At 37.7% G+C, this 21,062-nt stretch overlaps 1 protein-coding gene across 3 annotated transcripts in view; it reads left to right on the forward strand.

The window, feature by feature from the left end:
- Positions 1–21,062, forward strand: part of EXOC6B (exocyst complex component 6B) — a 661,839-nt gene that overhangs the window by 75,553 nt on the left and 565,224 nt on the right. For all 3 annotated transcript variants that reach the window (XM_043468197.1, XM_043468199.1, XM_043468198.1), the window contains exon 2: positions 9,461–9,626. In XM_043468197.1, the coding sequence (XP_043324132.1) occupies positions 9,461–9,626 (166 nt within the window). The remainder of the gene's footprint in view (positions 1–9,460; positions 9,627–21,062) is intronic.

The following is a 21,062-nucleotide window of genomic DNA, read 5'->3' on the forward strand; positions in this document are numbered from 1 at the left end:
TGTAGCATACACACTATGTAATATACCTATATGTGTATATGATGTGTACCTATGTAGGTATAATAAATATCTACAGATGACATACACATTTATAAATGATGTCAGATTTATTAATGTGGGCCTAACAAAATTCAACCAACCAAGTTTCCCAGAATCACTAAATCATGGAATTTTTCAAATTTTCAAATTTTTCTGGGAAACTTGGTTGGTTGAATTTTGTTAGCTCACATTAAATCTACATGCATAAGGAGACCGGGACTATTCACTGGAGTGTTTCTAATACCCACCCTGCATTAATTTGTTTTTCTCTATGAATACCTTTATGATCCTTGTCATTGAATGATAATTTTAAGTGTGGAGAAGCTGAAGCATTTCTTCAATTAATAGGCAGTCTTTTAAAATATTTTCAGAACTCTTCAGAGTAATTACTTAAATACTTAAATCTTTGTAAAGGATCTTGAAGAGTTTTACTACTATACCCTAAATCCAGACAGTTATGATAGTGGTAGACAGTGAGTGAGTCAGTAGTTTTATTTAGTTCCAACTTTGCATGTTTAAGTGTTAAATTTGACACTTTGAGTTTCATGCAGTGAAACTGGAGCTTATCTACTGATGTTAATTATAACCCTGTATTTACCAACTGTATTACCACTCTACTTTCATCAGCTTTCCAGTTTAGATTCAATCAGTATAACCAGGCCATAGTTGGAGTATTTGTTTCATTTGACAGCAGTATCTAAAATCCAACTTTTAGCTGCCAGATGTTATGACCACCACTGAAAACTACAATGGGATAAGTCTTATTACACTTAATACAAATTGATACAGAGGCCAAGATGAAGGCACTAACATGCCCTGTAGTGCCTTTATGTTTTCAGTTACTTGTGCTGATTAATTGTTCCAGCAGTGTGACATCATCCTGGTAGTAGTTAGAGCATTCTTCATATCCTTACTTTGGAATTTCCTTGCTTTCATTTCAAGGCTGTATATTGTCACCCTGCTTATTTAACTTATGTGCAGAGCAGAGTACATTATGTGAAATGCTGGGCTGGATGAAGCACAAGCTGGAATCAAGATTGCTGGGAGAAATATCAATAACCTCAGATATGCAGATGACACCACCCTTATGGCAGAAAGTGAAGAAGAACTAAAGAGCCTCTTGATGTAAGTGAAAGAGGAGAGTGAAAAAGTTGGTTTAAAACTCAACATTAAAAAAACAAAGATCATGGCATCTGTTCCCATCACTTCATGGCAAATAGATGGGGAAACAATGGAAAAAGTGACAGACTTTATTTTCTTGGACTGCAAAATCACTGCAGATGGTGACTGCAGCTGTGAAATTAAAAGACTCTTCCTTGGAAGAGAAGCTATGACCAACTTAGACTGCATATTAAAAAGCAGAGACATTACCTTGCTGACAAAGGTCCATCCAGACAAAGCTGTGGTTTTTCCAGTAGTCGTGTATGGATGTGAGAGTTGGACCATAAAGAAAGCTGAGCGCTGAAGAATTGATGCTTTTGAATGGTGGTATTGGAGAAGACTCTTGAGAGTCCCCTGGACTGCAAAATCAAACCAGTCAATCCTAAAGGAAATATTCATTGGAACGACTGATGCTGAAGCTGAAGCTCCAGTACTTTGGCCACCTGATGTGAAGAACTGACTCATTGGAAAAGACCCTGATGCTGGAAAGGATTGAAGACAGGAGGAGAAGGGGACAACAGAGGACGAGATGGTTGGATGGCATCACGGACTCAATGGACATGAGTTTGAGCAAGTTCTGGGAGTTGGTGATGGACAGGGAAGCTTGGTGTGCTGCAGTCCATGGAGTTGCAAAGAGTTGGACACGACTGAGGAACTGAACTGAACTGCTTTCATTAGTTTATTTCCTAAGAGTCTGTTGTTGATTTGACTGATGTTTTGTGACAAGGTCCCTTTCTCCATTTTCCTGTGCTGTTTAACCAATACCAGGTTTTTAGTAGGCTCTATGGCTAAGTGCCATTTGAAAGTTCTCCACCCTGTTTTCATCCCTTTGAAAATAGCCTTCATAGAAGTGGGTTTCCTTCCTGCCTTGCAGGAGAGTTCCATCACAACTTCTTTTGGTTGCATGGGCTATCTTGGTGAAGTCAGTTGTATACCTTGGTATCTGCAAGAGTGGGAAAAGGATTTGAATGTATTTGATCTCCTGTGAATGTACAAAAACATTTGATTGTGGTCTTCAACTTAGATCTCATTTATTAGTATATCCTTCCCCTGTCATTGATGATAATATACAGTGATCTTCTTTCACCTTTTGCAATCAGGGCATTCAAATTAGCTTAGTAAGTTCTGAATTAAATTGATAGACAAACTGAAGTAAGGAAGGGAAGGAACTTTAAACTCCTCTTGACCTCCTGCAGTTTCTCTTGCAACATCATGCTCAGATCTGTTTTTCCATTTTATTTTTAACTTTTGGAATAAACAAGAAATACTAATGATGCTTTTATGGAGCTTAATGAGAAGAAAATGTTTCATGACTAAAACCATGACAGAAGTTAAAAAACATATATATGGAAAAGAAAAGAACAAACCAAACTCTGAATTTTTTTCTTGGATTAATCAAAAACAAAAGCAAAATGTTTAGTCCTTTGTGTCTTGAAGTTCTCTTTGGTTCTGAAAACATCTCGATAGATAAACTTTGTTTGATATGGTACTCTTTTGTATCCATCTTTGAGGCAATCAGAAACCTACATCTTAGTTTCCTACCCTTCCTTCTCTTCTCTGTTTTTAGCATATATGGAGGGTTTCCTCTATGCCAGTCTCTGTGCTATTAGCTGGAGAAAAAATGGGTAAGACACGATCTCAGCCGACAAGGAGATTAACCTTTTGGTATGGGGAAATTGACAAGTGAATGGGTAATCAGAGTATAATTAAACAAGTTCTGAAATGGCATTAATAACAAAAGAGAAACACATAACAGAGTGTGGGTTTAGAGAATGTTTCTCAGTAAAAGAAAGGTGCAAGCTGAGATTTGAAGAGTGAATTGGGAGTTAACCCTTAACTAAGAAGAAAATGGGGAAGAGCAATCTAGGTCCTGGAAACAGGATTCCTTAGCCATATTTAGACTTTGGCTGCTGGTTGTTTTTTTTTGATTTGCCTGCTACCTTTGAAGAATGAACAGTGGTAAGCATTTAGGATACTTTCCTTTGTGAATAGCAGACTATTAAGACAAAGTGGAAATAGGAAGTTTTCCTTAAAATAGAAAATTTCTTATTGCACATAACAGGAAGACTGGAGATAGGACTATTTCAGGTTCATCATTTAAGGACCAGTTGTTTTCTATCTTTCCTTTTTGGAATTATCAAGTTATTGGCAGTATCTCCTCTCATCTCGGGATGGTTACTGCATCCCAAAGCATTATACAGAACAATTTTCAAAGTAGAAAAAAGAAGTTTCTTATCCTGCATCCTTCAGGAAAGAAGCCTTTCTTTGGATCCTCACTCCCAAACTTCCTTTTACTTCCATCAGTGAGTTGTGTCATCTGTTAATTGGTCACTGACTAGGGGAATTAAATTACTGTATTGGTCTAAATTATTAATAGTATTTACCTCTTGCAGTAGGCTTCCCAGGTGCCTCACTGGGTAAAGAAGCTGCCTGTCATGCAGGAGATGCAGCAGACACTGGTTCGATCCCTGGGTTGGGAAGGTCCCTGGAGGAGAGCATGGCAACCCACTCCAGTCTTCTTGGCTAGAGAATCCCAGGACAGAGCAGCCTGGCAGGCTGCAGTCCATAGGGTTGCAAAAGAATGGGGCATAATTGAAGTGACTAAGCGTGTGTGCACACACCTCTTGCAGTAGTATAGAAAGGTGAAATACCAGAACAAATTGGGACTCTTCCAACAGGAAGAAGAATGGAATAGTTATTATGTGGGCACAGCTAATACACAACTGACTCATCTTAAAGTAGAAGTGTGTATGTGTCTCTTAAAAACCATGCTTCATATTGCATTGTCAGGCTTCGTATTGCACTAGTTTTTCCTTTCCTTTTTTTTTTTCTTTTTTTTTTTTGGGAGGAGTCGGGCCCAGGTGTATCAATAACAGGCAATATAATTTTGATTAAGGTGTTTAAGTTTTCTTGATTTCAGTTTCCTCTGTTGTACAATAAAGGCTTTGTATTCCATTTCCAAGACCTCTTTCAGCTCTAATGTTTTAGGGGTCCATGTGACTTTCTTGCTGTCCTTTGCTGTAAAAGGAGACAGACTGATGTACTACAGAGAATAACTCTCTAGGACTGTGGATTTGGCAAGTCACTTCATCTTCTTGGATTTTAGGTTCTTCAGAATAGAATAATGGCTAATTTATAAGGTGCCTAGCATTTACATGAGATAACATATGCTCATTACATTGTATTTATTTTTATGTTTTGACAAACGAGTGGAAGTTGATATAGGCTTTCACAAGTGATATAATCCTCTTATGATTCAGTACTTGAGAATAAATATTTTTGTTGAATAGAATTCTTGAAGTGTTTTATTTATAAGTTAAAAAAATCTCTGTTAATTTAGGTACAGTGTTTAGAAGTATGTGTCAGATATGGACATTAGGATGAAACATTTTAGTTTTTGCAGAAGCCTGTGGTTTATTTGGGATTTTTTGGAAATGACTGTACAAGGCAGTATTTATGAAGTGAATAAAAATTTAGGCTATACAAAGTTGCTAGTTTCCAAGCATATCTTCTTGTTTAACTTTCACTAGGTACCAGAATATTTGTTGGATCATCACAAATAATTAAACCTGTGGTGCAGTTTATTTTGTAGTCTTATTTAACTATGACACACCTAAGGCCCACATGTCAAAAGCATATAACTTTGTTTTTAAGATTCTACTTTCTATTAGAAATGGACATTTAAGCATTAGAGTACTTTATATACAATATCATTTAATAACAAGTTATAAGACTTTGGCTAGCAAGTATTATAGAATATAGTTTTAGATTTTTAAGCAGCCCTTTGCTTGGTCACATCAAATTTTAAAGAATGTTAGAAATGGGCCATCACTAGATGGCAGTCTTTCTCCAGTTTTAATTCATTTATTGCACGGAAGGGAAATATTCTTTGTTCAAGTTCAATGTTGATTACCAGTATTAGGTTAATTTCAGGTGATCTATGGCCTTTCCAGAATTTAAGGCTTATTATTTTTGTTTTCAGCATTTTATATCTGATGGCTGATTAGCACTAAGTCTGAGATGTGTGTGAAATGCTGATGTAAGCTGAACTGTTAGGTACTGATCTATAATTTTAATTGCCTTTTCCTATGTTAGGCAATTTGAAACAAACTCTTAGGTTTTTAACCCTTTGATAACCAGATGAAAACTATGGATATTTCCCTAAAAACTTAAATATATGTGCTTCTTCCTATACACACAAAATCCACATAAAATCTGGAAATTGTGCTTTTCCAGTTGTGTACTCATGGAACACATGTTAATTAAACACAGTCCAAAACTCCTGTTTTAAGTGTAGGTTTTACATTTTATTCTAACTTTTTAAATTCTCAAGATACTCAGGAGATCCCCTATATAAGCCTTTCATATTATTCAACATTATTATAATTAAGAGAGTATTAGACTCATAAAGGCCCTAAAATAGGAGAAACAGGTGGGGCCCTAGTGATAAGGATGTAGAAAATACATTAACTCTTTACATTGTTCTGAAAAATGTTTGATGTTTATGTTATTATGACTGGACTTGAAAGTGGAATTGAATTGTAGAAATTTAGAGCTAGGCTGATGCTAAAAAGAATTTCTGGTTGATTGTTTCCTATTTCCTAAATGAGAAAGCTGAGTGTCATAGAATTAACTCCTAGTTAATCACATTGCTAAACATCAAGACCACAGAGTCAAGGCAGCTAAAATCCACTTTTCCTTTCTTTCCTTTATACTTTTTAAAGTAGAAAGTTCAGGGATCTAGGGAGGCACTCTTAACATAAATTATGAACTTCTTAACTTTGAGATTTTCTTCTCGTTGATGTTGTCTTTTGCATATTACTGTAGATCTTTGGAGGGAGAACAATAGAAAGGAGCTTTACATTGTATAAGGAAGTATACTTACTACTTAAAAGTATTGTTTGGTCAAGATATAACTGAATTTGAAACCAAGAGGCTTGTCTCAATATTGAGTAATAATCTTCTTATGCCATTTAGATGGTTGGATTTTCAGTGGTTATTTCTCTTCTTCAAATGGCAAGGAACACTGGTGCCTTTACATGGAAATCTTTCTTTTTCTTTCCTTTGGAAGGGGAACAGTTAGGCTTGTTTGAGGTTAGTTGAAATGACAATAGTTGATTCTGTCATGTGTTTTCCAGGTAGCTCCTTGAGGCATTTTAATTGTTTTAATTGTCAAAGCAGGGGTTGTTTATAATTTATTTGACGATCTCTTCCTTTTATTTATTCATAAATAAATAAATGTTCAGAATTTTTACTGGAATCCAAACTTGTATATGTATTATGTTCTATGATTACTGCTGAGTTTTGGGCAGTGGAGCTGATTTGCTGAATCAGGTTGGTGATCTGGTACCTACAAGTGGTTATGTGCAGTGTGTGCTCAGTCGCTTCAGCTGTGTCTGACTTTTTGTGACCCTATGGACCATAGCCTGCCAGGCTCCTCTGTCCGTGGGATTCTCCAGGTATGAATACTGGAGTGGGTTGCCATGCCCTCCTTCAGGGGATCTTCCCAGCCCAGGGATTGAACCTGCATTTCTGCATTGGCAGGCGGGATCTCTACCACTAGCGCCACCTGGGAAGCCCAAATGATTATAGAAGCAGAAAATGTTGGTAATGAGCAAAAGTGTATTTGTTGAATAAATGTCAGAAATCGAAGAGTTCTTAGGGCTAATGTTCTTTCTAGGTGGCACTAGTGGTGAAGACTCTGCCTGCCAGTGCAGGAGATGCAGGAGACACAGGTTTAGTTCCTGGGTCAGCGAGATCCCCTGAAGAAGGAAATGGCAATCCACTTCAGTGTTCTTGCCTGGGAAACCCCATGGATGGAGAAGCCTGGTAGGCTACAGTCCATGGGGTTGCAAAGAGTTGGACACGACTGAGCGACTAAACAACAACAGAGACAACAATAGTCATTCATTTAGTCAGTGGATGTTTACTTACTACCTATTACCTATCTGGCATTGTTTTAGAGATAGAGGTGAATATGGCAGACAAAGTTGTTGCCCTGGCGCTTACAATCTAATTGGGATGGGTTGGGGGGAAGATAACAAACTGGATGATGAGAAGGAGAAAATTGTTTGAAGATACAGGGAATGAGTGTTACTAGCATATTAACAGTAAAAACAAAATTCTTGAGGCAGGAAGAGACTAAAAAAGTCCTCTGTAGCGGGAGCATAGAGGATGGAGGAAGGCAAGGCTAGAGGTGTGACTTAGGGAGAAATAATGTTAGAGAAATAATCAGAGGCTAGATTATTTGGAATGTTATAGGCCATGATAAGGATTTATGGCTTTTATTCCTTTTGTAAAGAGAAGGAATCAGAGAGTCCAACTCTTGCGACTCCATGGACTGTAGCCTGCCAGGCTCTTCTGTCCATGGGATTCTCCATGTTAGAATACTGGAGTGGGTTGGCATTCCCTTCTCCAGAGGGTATCCCCAACCCAGGAATCAAATCCAGGTCTCCTGCATTGCAGGCAGATTCTTTACCCACTGAGCTATGAGGGAAGCCCCTTGACTAACACAAACAGTAGGGTAACATCTGAACTACTGCTTCATAATGGCCATTCTTACTGCTGTGTGGAGTATCTCCTTTGGAACAAGAAGTAGTGGGAGTGAGGGGTGCCGAATGAAGAGTTTTAGGAGGCTATTGCTTTGGTCCAATGAGCCAGGGATAGACGTTTAGACTAGGGTTTTTATTGGAAATGGTGGGATGGTGGTTAATTTTAAGATATGCTTTGGAGGTTAAGTTGTCAGGACTTACTAGCGGATTGGATGAGATGTTTGATGGAAAGAGCTGCATTGGGAGGGATTCCTGGATTTGGATATTTGCCTTGGGTAGCTGTATATGCCATTAGCTGTGACGGGTAGCTGAGTGGTAGGGAGGTTTTGAGAGGATCAGGTCTGGGAGTGGAGATAGTTTGGTGATAGATGATTTTTTTCTATGTTAAAATTCAAGATGATTGAGTTGTTAAATAGTAGCTAGGCATTTGAGCCTAGTGCTCAGAGAAGTGCTCAGAATTGAAGGTAGAGATTAGGAAGTCTACCACTGTAGTAGAGGGCATATGTTATAAAGACGTGGGATTAGCTGTCATTTCTTGGTGAGAGAGCACAGGTAGGTGAGAGAAGGGCTTTTTGGAATATTTAGAAAAAGAGGAGGAAGAGCCCAGGAAGGAGGTTAAGAGGCTTGTCAGTAAAATGATGAAAGCCACTTAGTGTGGCATCACTGAGGTCTAGAGAAAAGAGTGTTTCCAGAAGGAAGACATATTAAACCATAGAAAATGCTGCCATTAGGTGCAGTAAGATGAATGCTAACTATTTGGAGGTGCGGAGGTAGAAAGAAATTTTACTGGGAAGAGGAGCAGCGGCATACGATGGTGGCTGGAGGGAAATGAGTAGGTAAAGATGGATTTCGTAAAGTCATGTTTATATATTCATGAGAATGATTTATAGATCGAGTGGAAGAGATATATAATTCAGGGTAGGAATAAAAGAGGATAATTGCAGGAGTAAAGTTCTTAGAGACAACAAGAATGACTAGATAAACACTTGAATTTTTATTGTTACAAGAGGGTGGACAGAATAGGCGTTTTAAATGTAAGCAGGTTGGTTGAGAGGTGATGAAACAATACATATATGTTATATATAAATAACATATATGTACATTTCTGTGAAATACAACTGAAAGTGACAGAGAGGTGTACATTTCAGGAGTGGAGAAAGCAAGGTTTTCACACATTTTAGAGACTACAAAGTGATTTTTTTTGGTGGTGGTATTGGGTGGGATAATTTTAATATTATTATCTACTGATGTTTGGCTGCCCAATTTAAATTTGTCATCAGATATAGCTGAACTGAGTTTAGCAGCACAGCTATGTGATTTCTCTCTAGCAATGTCAGCTTCTTGAGTATAATCTTGGAGTAAATGTATAGTTCGGTTTTTCCAAAATTAAGTTTTTCTAGATAAGTTTAACTGAGAAAGAAAGGTACAGAGGAATTATAATTCAGTGCTTTTATGCTGAGAATTCTACGATGATTACTGTCAAACACTTAAATATTTTTCAATAAATAAGGAAGTAAAAATTTAAATTTTCCTAAAAAAATTCATCAAGCATTGGGATAACATTAATACAATTGAATTACTCTGTGGTTTATGTAACTTAAACATCTGTTTTCCAAATATATTTGCTTCTGGGTTTGTAATTTTGTTTCTCTTTCTTAGGTATAAATCTGTGTGTAATCTTCATGGCTTTTTTTTTTTTTTTGTGAAAGGTCTGTCTATGATGGTGAGGAACATGGACGATTCATGGAGAAGCTTGAAACTCGCATTCGCAATCATGACCGAGAAATTGAGAAAATGTGCAACTTTCATTATCAGGGCTTTGTGGACTCTATAACAGAACTGCTGAAAGTGAGAGGAGAAGCCCAGAAACTCAAAGTAAGGAGACTCTTTTCTCTGTCTTGGGGTTTTGGTTAACATTAAAAGAGTAGGAAATGCATTACAGGTTACATATTTGTGGTAAAGATTTTTGAATAGTAAGAAAGGGAATTGTACTGAAACATAGATAGTTGGGATTACAGCTTTTAGCTGAAAAGGATACTCTTTTAAGTTAAGATTTATTGGGGATAACTACATGTGGATGAGAGCTAGTAATAAGAATCAGTTTCTTCCAGACAGAAACTTAATTGATCCTTCAAGTCATCTGTCTACTTCCTTGCTAGATAAAACCCATCACCATTGAATGACAGGATTGCAAGCCATGGCTGCAGAAGGCTTTGAGGCATGGCCACCTGAGGCAGAGGAAAAGAAAATTGTGATAGTCATGGAGGGTCTTCTACCAAAGTATGGAAGTTCTTTCTTGATAGGACTAATTCAAGTTCAGGAGAGAGGGTAGCTGTATTGGTTTTGTCCCTGGCATAGCAAATTTCCTTATCTTGGGTAACTGATTTTGCTACAGAAATACTACTGTGTTTGATTATGGGATGCTGTCTTAGTGCCTTTTGGGGGGTGTTATATAATAAACAATATGTACCCTATTAGCTCAATAAAATCACCCAAATTCTGAAGTCTAAATCACAGTGGGCTGCAAGGTTTCAAATAGGAATTTATGGACGTGTATAGCAACTATCCAGTAATCATAAGAAATATAATGTTACAAGGAAAATCAAATCTCTCTTTTTTAGCCTTCTCAGTGGCTTTCTTCACTCTACCCTTCAAAAATAGCAAATCTTCTTATTTGTTGTTAATGTTCTTTAATGCTTAACTGGTTTAATTGAAATTAAGTTAGATTCCTTTCCCAGTTAGCTTACCAAATTTAATTTCAGGTGAACTAAAAAGTGAAATGTAAAAAATAAAACCGTAAGGAAACAAGTAGAAAATAGAGATGAATATTTATGTTATTTTGGGGAGTGAGGAATGCATTTCTAAACACAATTCCTAAGTTAGAAAGAAAATATTGATAGATAGGACGACAGTACAGTGAAAGAACTTTCTATATACAGGTTAAAAATGTAAAGGTAAATAATAAAATATTTACAAATACATATGACAAATGATTGATATCCTAACAGAAAAGATCTTTATAAATTAATAGGAAAAATATGAACACTAATAGAAAGCAGGAATGCTTGTTAATGTACAGCTTACATACAAAGAAATAGAAGGGAACTCTACAATTATTATTTACAATTTAATTATTTAGAAATAATTAAATGAATACAAATTTAAACAATAAAGTGCACCTAATAAAATAACAAAAATGAAACAAATGTTAATTAAAGTTGGAGATGATACCTATCAACTGGGGAATGCCTGGTTGGAGTGGAGACTGTTACACCTTTTAAGGGGAGCAGTTTTATATATCAATACTGAAAACTTCTCATGGATCACTGCCTTGTGATCACCATGGATCACCATGGTGAAGGGGCTTGCATAACTCAATGAAGCTGTGAGCCATGCTGTGCGGGACCACCCAAGATGGACGGGTCATAGTGGAGAGTTCTGAACAAATGTGGTCCACTGGAGGAGAGGATGGCAAACCACTCCAGTATCCCTGTTATGAGAACCCCATGAACTGTATAAAAAGGTAAAAAGATATGACACCAAAAGATGAGCCCCCCAGATCAGAAGGTGTCCAATATGCTACTGGGAAAGAGCAGAGGGCAATTTCTCATAGCTCCAGAAAGAATGAAGCAGCTGGGCCAAAGTGGAAACGATGTTTACTTGTGGATGTGTCTGGTAATGAGAGTAAAATCCGATGCTATAAAGAACAGTATTGCAGAGGAAACTGAAGTGTTAGGTCCATGAATCAAGGTAAACTGAACATGGTCAAGCAGGAGATGGCAAGAGTAAACATCGACATCCTAGGAATCAGTGAACTAAAATGGACAAGAATGGGCAAATTTAACTCAGATGACCATTATTATATCTACTACTGTGGGCAAGAATCCCTTAGAATATATGGAGTAGCCCTCATAGTCAACAAAAGAGACTGAAATGCAGTACTTGGTTGCAACATCAAAAACAGCAGAATGATCTTGGTTCATTTCTAAAGCAAACCATTCAACATCACAGTAATCTTAATTCTGTGCCCAGCCACCAATGCTGAAGAAGCTGAAGCTGATCAGTTCTGTGAAGACCTGGAAGACCTAGAAGACCTCCTAAAACAAACACCAAAAAAATGTTCTACTCATCATAAGGGATTGGAATGCAAAAGTAGGAAGTTAAGAGATACGTGTAGTAACAGGCAAGTTTGGCCTTGGAGTACAAAATGAAGCAGGACAAAGGGTAGCAGAATTTTGCCAAGAGAATACACTGATCGTAGCAAACACCCTTTTTCAACAACACGAAAGAAGACTTTACACATGGATATCACCACATGATCAATACCAAAATCAGATTGATTGCATTCATTGCAGCCGAAAATGGAGCAGCTCTATACAGTCAGCAAAAATAAGACCTGGAACTGACTGTGGCACAGATCATCAGGTCCCTATAGCAGAATTTAGGCTTAAACTAAGGAAACTGGAGAACCCACTAGACCAGTCAGGTATGATCTAAATGAAGTCCCCTACGATTATAGAGAGGTTACAAGTAGATCTGGTAGACAGAGTTCCTGAAGAACTATGGACAGAGCTTCCTAATATTATACAAGAGGTCCTGACCAAAACTATGCCAAAGAAAAAGAAATGCAAGGAGGCAAAGTGGTCATTTGAGGAGGTTTTGCAAATAGCTGAGGAAAGAAGAGAAGCTTAAGGCAAGGAAGAAAGGGAAAGGTATAACCAACTGAATGCAGAGTTCCAGAGAATAGCAGGGAGAGACAGGAAGGCCTTATTCAATGAACAGTGAAGAGAAATAGAAGAAAACAACAGAAGGGGAAAGACTAGAGGTCTCTTGAAGAAACTAGGGTTATCACAGGAAAATTTCAATGCAAAGATATGCATTATAAAGGACAGAAATGGTTAAGACCTAGTAGAAGCAGAAGAGATCAAGAAGAGATGGCAGGAGTACACAGAAGAACTATACAGAAAAGGTCTTAATGACCCGGATAACCATGGTGGTGTGGTCACTCACCTAGAGCCAGATATCCTGGAATGTGAAGTCAAGTGGGCCTTAAGAAACACTGCTGCCAATAAAGCTAGTGGAGGTGATGGAATTTCAGTTGAGCTATTTCAAATCCTAAAAGATGATGCTATTAAAGTGCTGCACTCAATATGTCAGCAAACTTGGAAATCCCAGCAGTGGCCACATGACTGGAAAAGGCCAATATTCATCCCAGTTCCCAAGAAGGGCAGTACTAAAGAATGTTCAAATTACTGGACAGTTGCATTCACTTCCAATGCTAGTAAGGTTATGCTCAAAATCTTTAAAGCCAGGCTTCAGCAGTACTTGAATCAAGAACTTCTAGATGTCCAAGCTGAGTTTAGTAAAGGCAGAGAAACAGGGATCACATTGCCAACGTTCACTAAATCATAGAGAAAGCAAGGAAATTCCAGAAAAAAACATCTATTTCTGATTCATTGATTATGCTAAAGCCTTTGACTATGTGAGTCATAGCAAACTGGAAAACTCCTAAAGATGAGAGAATACCAGACCATCTTACCTGTCTCCTGAGAAACATGTTTGTGGGTCGAGAAGCAACAGTTAGGACCTTATATGGAACAACTGACTGGTTCAGAATTGAGAAAGTGCGACAAGTCTGTATATTGTCACCCTGTTTATTTAACTTATATTTAGAACACATCATGAGAAATGCTGGGCTGGATGAGTTACAGGCTGGAATCAAGATTGCCAGGAGAAATATCAACAATCTCAGATACGCAGATGATACCACTCTAATGGCAGAAGGTGAAGAGGAACTGAAGAGCCCCTTGATGAGGGTGAAAGAGGAGAGTGAAAAAGCCGGCTTAAAACTCAATATTAAAAAAACTAGGATCATGGCATCTGACCCCATCACTTCATGGCAAATAGAAGTGGAAAACATGGAAGCAGTGACAGATTTCCTCTTCTTGGGCTTTGTTTATTTATTTATTTTTTAATTAATTAATTAATTAATTTTACTTTACAACATTGTATTGGTTTTGCCATACATTGACTTGAATCTGCCATGGGTGTACATGTGTTCCCCATCCTGAACCCCCCTACCACCTCCCTCCCTTCTTGGGCTTTAAAATCACTGCGGATGGTGACTGCAGTCATGAAATTGGAAGACATTTGCTTCTTGGAAGGAAACTATGACAATCCTAGACAGTGTATTGAAAAGCAAAGACATCACTTTGCTGACAAAGGTCCATACAGTCAAGGCTATGGTCTTTCCAGTAGTCATATACTGATGTGAGTGATGGACCATTAAGAAAGCAGAGCACCAAAGAATTGATGCTTTCAAACTGTAGTGCTGGAGAAGACTCTTAAGAGTCCCTTGGACCACAAGGAGATTGAACTAGTCAGTCCTAAAGGAAATCAACCCTGAATACTCATTGAAGGACTGATGTTAATGCTTGGGCCACCTGGTGCGAACAACAGATTCATTAAAAAAGACCCTGATGCTGGGAAAGACTGAAGGCAGAAGGAGAAGAGGACGACAGAAGATGAGATGGTTGAATGGCATCACTGATTCAGTGGACATGAACTTGTGTACACTCTGAGAGATGGTGAGGGACAGGAAGGCCTGGCGTACTGCAGTCCATGGGGTCGCAAAGAGTTGGACATGACTTGCCAACTGAACAACAACAACTGAAAACTGCAAACAGCAACAAATGAAAACATCAGTCAGTTCAGTCAGTTCAGTCGCTCAGTCATGTCCGACTCCTTGCGACCCCATGAATCGCAGCACGCCAGGCCTCCCTGTCCATCACCAACTCCTGGAGTTTACCCAAACTCATGTCCATTGAGTCGGTGATGCCATCCAGCCATCTAATCCTCTGTTGTCTCCTTCTCCGTCTGCCCCCAATCCCTCCCAGCATTAGGGTCTTTTCCAATGAGTCAACTCTTCACATGAGGTGGCCAAAGTACTGGAGTTTCAGCTTCAGCATCATTCCTTCCAATGAACACCCAAGACTGATCTTCTCTAGGATGGACTGGTTGGATTTCCTTGCAGTCCAAGGGACTCTCAAGAGTCTTCTCCAACACCACAGTTCAAAAGCATCAATTTTTCGATGCTCAGCCTTCTTCACAGTCCACCTCTCACATCCATACATGATCTGGTCCCATCACTTCATGGGAAATAGATGGGGAAACAGTAGAAACAGTGTCAGACTTTATTTTTTTGGGGCTCCAAAATGAAAGCATAGTTTTCATTTATTCTAAAGCTACAGGTGCATGTACAATGATGTGCATGTGATTTTTTTTTTTTTTTGATGGCTAAAACTTTAAAATGTCCCTGAAAGTCATGTACTAGAGGATTAGTAAAATAAATCATGGCATATCCATTTAAAAGAGTAATAAACTACATTACTGTAGAAGGATATCTGATATGAGAATGTTTGCTTAATGTTTAAAAACAGATTAAAAAGTATGAACAATTTGGTTCTATTTAAAACATTATACTGAATCTTAGGGGACTGAAAAGCCTCAAGTGGACAAAAGTATCTGAAATATGTGAAAACAAAGATACAGAACTTCTGCCAGGAGCTGTATGTGCTGTTTGTCCTCACTCAGCTTGCTCATCCCAGCTTCCCATCCACCCTCACCTTGTGCTGTTCTTGATGCCTGTGTTTGAAAACCTCTCTCTCTTCCTCAGGCCCTTTGTCCATTATAGGCAAAAGGGTGCTCTGTCTCTGGTTACTGAAGTAGTCATGTAGTGGAATACCTGAATATTATCCATAATGTTCTCTGTTAACACATGCCCTAGGAGGCATCCTCTCAACTTGTGTGAAGAGCCTGTGAAAATTCTTGAACTTTAGAAAAAAGTTTAGAAAATGGAAAAGGTTAAATATTACCTACTATCAGTATTATTTGAACATAGCAATGAAATTCCTGTGTTCTCTAGGATGCCAGTTTTTTTTTTTTATTCACAATATGTGTGTGTGTGTGTGTGTGTGTGTGTGTGTATGTAGGTGTGTATAAATATATACACATACCATGCATACATTCTCTGAATCAAGAAGTAGCATTCTAGACAAGCAGTATATAGTAGCCTTTATTTAAATAAACATGGTATGTTTCTCCATTTATTTAGATCTTAATTATTTAAAATCCATCAAAGAGGTTTTAAAAAATTTTTTTTAAATTATGAAAGTATGATAATTTTCAGATGACTTGGAAAACACAGAACAAAGTTACATATAGTTCTACTGTATATTACAATTATGTTTTAAGTAGATAGTTTAAGATTTTTAATTGGAGTTTTAATATCAAACTTTCAGAAATTCATAGCATGAATAAGCAGAAAAGTAGAAGGATACAGTAGACCTGAAAAGCAGTATGAACCAATTCAACATAATTAAGATTTATACAGTTTTCACACAGTAGCAGGATACAAATTCTATTCAAGTTCCCATAGACTATAAAGTAGGAGACACTGAAACATATCCAGGGACATAAAACAGGACTTCCCAGGTGGCTTAGTGGTAAAGAATCTGCCAGCCAATGCAAGAGACACAGGAGACTCAGGTTCAGTCTCTGTGTTGGGATCAATCCCCTGGAGGAAGAAATGGCAAACTACTCCAGTATTCTTGCCTGGGAAATCCCATGGACAGAGGATCCTGATGGGCTACAGTCCCTAGGGTCACAAAAAGTTGGACACGACTGAGCACACACATGCACAAATGCAAAAGAAGGTGCAAAAATTTCGTGGTCTGTAGATGTTGAAATCATACAGAATCTGTTCTCTTATCACAGTTGAATTATGTTAGAAATCAATATCAAAAGATACTTGAAAATATCCCACATATTTTCAAGTACAGTGTGACATTTACTAAGAGAGATCTTGACTTAGCCGTTGAAAGCCTCAATAAAGTTCAGTTCAGTTGCTCAGTTGTGTCCGACTCTTTGCGACCCCATGGGTTGCAGCATGCCAGGCTTCCCTGTCCATCAACAACTCCCAGAGCTTACTCAAACTCATGTTCATTGAATCGTTGATGCCATCTAACCATCTCAATCTCTGTTGTCTCCTTCTCCTCCTGCCTCCAGTCTTTCCAGCATCAGGGTCTTTTCCAATGAATCAGTTCTTTGCATCAGGTGGCCAAAGTATTGGAGCTTCAGCTTAAGCACCAGTCGTTCCAATGAATATTCAGGACTGATTTCCTTTAGGATTGACTGGTTTGATCTCCTTTGCAGTCCAAGGGACTTTCAAGAGTCTTCTCCAACACCACAGTTCAAAAGCATCAATTCTTTGGCACTCAGCTTTCTCTATGGTCCAACTCTCAAATCCATACATGACTGCTGGAAAAACCAAAGGTTTGACTAGGTGGACCTTTGTTGGCAAAGTAATGTCTCTACTTTTGAACATGCTGTCTAGGTTGATCATAGCTTTTCTTCCAAGGAGCAAGCGTCTGTTAGTTTCAATAAAGTTAAAAGACTGAAAAAACACAGAGGGTGACTGTAGAGAAGGAAACATTTAGGTGAGAAATTAATATGAAAATGAGAAATTAATATGAATTTTATTAATTTAATTAATTTATTAAAATTAATATTAATATGAACAATTAAAAAAACCATGTATTTGGAAATTAAATGTGCACGTTTAAGTGATAGATGCATCTAAGAAGCCACAACAAGGAAAATTAGAAAATATTTATAATAGAATAAAAATGAAAGGAAAATTGCAGGTGAAGCTGCTCTGTGCAACTGAATACAATGTGGAATCTTGAATAAGTTATGAAAAAAGATAATGGTCACTAGCATAAAATTTTGTGAAATTTGAACAAAATCTGTGCTTCAGTTAATAATACTGTATCACATATTAATTTTCTGGGTTTTTTTTTTTTTGCATCATTGTATTTCTTTATATTCTCAGAATTGGATTGAAAATGTCAAGCCTCATTCAAATTGAAAAAAATATCACAAAGATAATAAACTTTCTAGACTTTTAGCAGTAATACTAGATGCCAGAGTAAGTGGAACTATATCAAAGTTTTGAGTGAATATAAGTTAGAAATCTAGGATTCCATTCATGCTTAAGCAAACAAGTGGAACCAAAATGTTATATATTTTTTTAGCTAAGTGAAAATTCATAAGTTTCTAAAATATACTTATTATACATGTTTCACTTTTTCTATTTCGTAGTTAGTGCTTCCATTTTATTTTAATGCTTTCCAATTTCTCCCTCTTATTTTTTGTTGTTCTTTCTCAAGTCTTTATCGAGTGCATTTAAATAAAATGGGAGCACTGACTATGAAATAGAAAATGTGAAACAAACTAGATAAAAGTAAAAAGTCATACTATAGTCCAGTTATTTTTAAATATGGCTGTTTATTAGAATCACATCTGAAGCTTTGGAGGAAAAAACAATACCTTGGCATTTGTATTTTACAAAAAATTTCAGGATAATTTTAATGTGCATCTGGATTTTAAAAAGTGCAGGTTTTTCTATTAAATGGCAGTTTCAGTGATATAGAATTTACTATTTTCTGTTGACCAGTCATGATACAATGGTGTTAAAATGAATAATAGCTACATAATCACAGTAGTAAAAAATATTTTATCAGTTTTCATGATCAGTAGCCAGATAAAAAATGAAAGATAATTTACAATTGCAAGCTATAATGGAAACATGATTAACCTTACGATGTAAAATACTTACATACAATTTGAGGGGTTAAGTAGAGTGATGTGGTAATTGGAAGTGCATACTTCCAATTGGATGTGCATAATTCCAAGTGTTTTCATCCTCTCAGCCAGTCTATGTTTTTTGGTTGATGCATTTAATCTATTTACATTTAAGGTAACTGTTGATATATATGATCCTATTGCTCTTTTCTTAATTGTTTTGAGTTTATTTTTTGTAGGTCTTTTCCTTTTTTTTTTTTTCTCCTTGGAGAAGTTTCTTTTCATTTTATATCCTGTGTTCCCTTCTGACTTGTTCCTTTTGCATTTTATATCATGGTATTCCCTTCTGATTTCTGTTGAGAAATCAGCTGATAACCTTATGGGAATTCCCTTGTATGTCATTTGTCATTTTCCCCTTGTTTTTTTTTTTTTTTAATTTTTAATTTTTTTTTATTATTATTTTTTTTTCCAGTGGGTTTTGTCATACATTGATATGAATCAGCCATGGATTTACATGTATTCCCAATCCCGATCCCCCCTCCCACCTCCCTCTCCACCCGATTCCTCTGGGTCTTCCCAGTGCACCAGGCCGGAGCACTTGTCTCATGCATCCCACCTGGGCTGGTGATCTGTTTCACCATAGATAGTATACATGCTGTTCTTTTGAAATATCCCACCCTTGTTTTTAATATTTTATCTTTGTATTTAATTTTTGTTAGTTTGATTACTGTGTGTCTTAGTGTGTTCCTCCTTGGGTTTGTCCTGCCTGGGAGTCTCTGTGCTTCCTGGACTTGGTTGAATATTTCCTTTTCCACTTTAGGAAAATTTTCAGCTGTTATATTTTTAGAGGTTTTCTTGGATGCTTCCTCTCTTCTCCTTTTGGGACCCTTATAATGAGAATGTTGGTGTGTTTAATGTTGTCCCAGAGGTCTCTTTGGCTGTCTTCATTTTTTTTTTTCATGTTCTTTTTTCCATATTCTGTTTTGTGGCAGTGAGAGCCACCATTCTGTCTTCGAGACCAATTACCTCTTCTTCTGCCTGTTATTCTACTATTGATTCCTTCTACTGTATTGTTCATCTGTTTGTTCTTTAGTTATACTTGGTCTTTGGTAAACATTTCTTGTATCTTCTCCATTCTTTTTCCAAGATCCTGGATCATTTTCACTATCATTATTCTGACTTCTTTTTCCTGGAAGGTGCCTGTTTCCCCCCTTTTTAGTTGTCTTTCTGCAATTTTATCTTGTCCCTTCATCTGGGACATAATTGTCTGCATTTTCATTTCGATTAACTTTCTGTTATGTGGTTTTTCTTCTGGAGGCTGCAGGATTGCAGTTTTTCTTGCATCTTCTATCTGCCCTCTGGTGGATAAGGCTAAGAAACTTGTGTAAGCTTCTTGATGGGAAGGACTGGTGGTGGGAAAAACTGGATCTTGCTCTGGTGGGGCAGGGTTGTGCTTAGTAAAACTAATCTAGGGACTTCCCTGCTGGTCCAGTGGTTAACCCTTCGCCTTCCAATGCAGAGGGTACAGATTTGATCCCTGGTTGGGGAGCTAAGATCCCGTATGCCCTATGGCCAAGAAAACAGATCATAAAAAGCAGAAGCAATGTTGTAACAAATTCAATGAAGACTTAAATTAAGAAAAAAAAAAGTAATCCAGTTGTCTGCTTATGGGTAGGGTATTGCACTCCCTCTTTGTTAGTTGTTTGGCCTGAGGCAACCCAGCCCTGGGGTCTACAGGATCTATGGTAGGATTAATGATGACCTCAAAGAAGGCTCACCAAGGGGCGCCTCCCAGGACTGCTGTTGCCAGTGCCTGTGGCGAGCCACTGTTGACCCACACCTCCATAGGAGACCTCCAACACTTCTAAGTAGGTCTGGTTCAGTCTTCTGTGGGAGGGGGGTCCCTGCTCCTTTCCCCTGGGTCCTGGTGTGCTCAAGATTTTGTTTATGCTCCCCAAGTGGGTGTCTCTGTTTCCCACAGTCCTGTGGAAGTCCTGTAGTCAAATACCACTGGCCTTCACAGTCAGATTCTAGGGGGATTTCTAGTCCCTTTGCTGGATCCCCTGGCTGGGAAGCTTGATGTGGGGCTCGGAACCTTCACAACAGTGGGAGAAGGTCTTTGGTATTACTGTTCTCCAGTTTGTGGGTCGCCTGCCCGGTGGGTATGGGATTTGATTTTATAATGATCGCATTCCTTTTGCTGTCTTGTTGCAGCTTCTCCTTTGTCTTTGGATATGAGGTATCTTTTTGTGGTGGGTTCCAGCATCCTCCTGTCAGTGATTGTTCAACAGCTACTTGTGATGTTGGTGCTCTCACAGGAGGAGAAGAATACATGTTCTTACACTCAGCCATCTTGAACCCCTAGATAAGCTGTGTAGATGTCCTCTCATTGTTATGTTCAAATAGTATTGAAATAGTAATTATCTTTCTATCAAAAGCTTTCATTAGGCTCCTGTGGGTGTTATAGAATTCTGGTTTGCATGAAATTGGTTTAGTGGGCCATGAACAGTATTTTTAATCAAAATTGAAACAGAATGGAAAAGGGAACAATTAAATGTGTTACATGTAGTAAGACAAAATTGTTTCTTGAAAATTTTGTTTCTCTGTGTGTGTGTGTATTCCCTATACTTGCGTACCAGGTTGCAATGTAAAATATATTTCTTGCAA

The sequence above is a fragment of the Cervus canadensis genome, chromosome 5 (assembly GCF_019320065.1).
Source record: "Cervus canadensis isolate Bull #8, Minnesota chromosome 5, ASM1932006v1, whole genome shotgun sequence".
NCBI lineage: Eukaryota > Metazoa > Chordata > Mammalia > Artiodactyla > Cervidae > Cervus > Cervus canadensis.